At 40.2% G+C, this 840-nt stretch overlaps 1 protein-coding gene across 3 annotated transcripts in view; it reads left to right on the top strand.

Annotated features, from left to right (window-relative positions):
- Positions 1-840, top strand: part of ptk2aa (protein tyrosine kinase 2aa) — a 53,821-nt gene that overhangs the window by 11,965 nt on the left and 41,016 nt on the right. The window contains exon 2 of one of the 3 annotated variants that reach the window (XM_036214371.1): positions 194-261. The exons of 1 other annotated variant lie outside the window; for it this stretch is intronic. In XM_036214371.1, coding sequence (XP_036070264.1) covers positions 243-261 — 19 coding nt within the window. In that variant the 5' untranslated portion in view covers positions 194-242. Of the gene's footprint in view, positions 1-190; positions 262-840 lie in introns of all 3 variants that reach the window. One more of the 3 variants, XM_024261634.2, reaches the window with a different exon arrangement.

Raw genomic sequence — 840 nt, 5'->3', positions numbered from 1 at the left:
ACGCCTCCTCGTCTTCCTGGTTTGTTCTTCCCCTGACTCCTCCCTCTTTCTCTTGGGGGACACGCCTCCTCGTCCTCCTGGTTTGTTCTTCCCCTGACTCCTCCCTCCTCCCCCCCTTCTTTTCTTTCTGGTGCCCCCCCGCGCTCATCCTCTCCTCCCCCCGTTCCTCCTCCATCCTGCTGTCCGGCAGCAGATGAAGTTCGGCGCCGTTCTCTGTGATCCGTGCAGCAGATCAGACGTCCATGGACGGACTGTACCACGGTGAGCTTCATGCTCCTCTGTTTGTTTGGTTTACATCATTGTAACAGTAGACAGAGTTTATCATGTGTCTGGTGTATTTCACTGGGATGTTAGAATACAATAACAATAAATGCAGAAAATAATACAAATAATAGTGAAAATAAAAGTCAACTTTAAACCACCAGTAACGATTTGGTTATTGTTGGATTTGATTTCCCAAATTCATTAACAAAACTTGATTCAAATAATGTTAATGTTTTGAGTGGAATCCAGTTATTTCTTTGTTCTTTTTAACAAACATGTTAAATGGTTCTTAAATTCTTCAAATCAGATTCATAAACGGTGAAGTTTCAACTGAGATGAAACCTTTGAGATATTCATCATAAAATATTTTTCCTTTCGAACCTGAAACTCATTTCTGTCACTTTAGAATTTGAACCTATTTATTAAAGACAGATGTGTTTCATAGGGATGTGAACCCATGTTACTGAAGGAACACGTGTTTCTAAGCATAACTTCACATTATCACTAAACATGTTTATTGACTGTTGTGACACCAAGGTCATATTAAGCCTTCTATAACAAGTTCCTGATATTTAG

Source organism: Oryzias melastigma, linkage group LG11 (genome assembly GCF_002922805.2).
Source record: "Oryzias melastigma strain HK-1 linkage group LG11, ASM292280v2, whole genome shotgun sequence".
Lineage (NCBI taxonomy): Eukaryota > Metazoa > Chordata > Actinopteri > Beloniformes > Adrianichthyidae > Oryzias > Oryzias melastigma.
The sequence above is the reverse complement of the archived record's forward strand: the minus strand, read 5'-3'. Positions and strand labels throughout refer to the sequence as shown.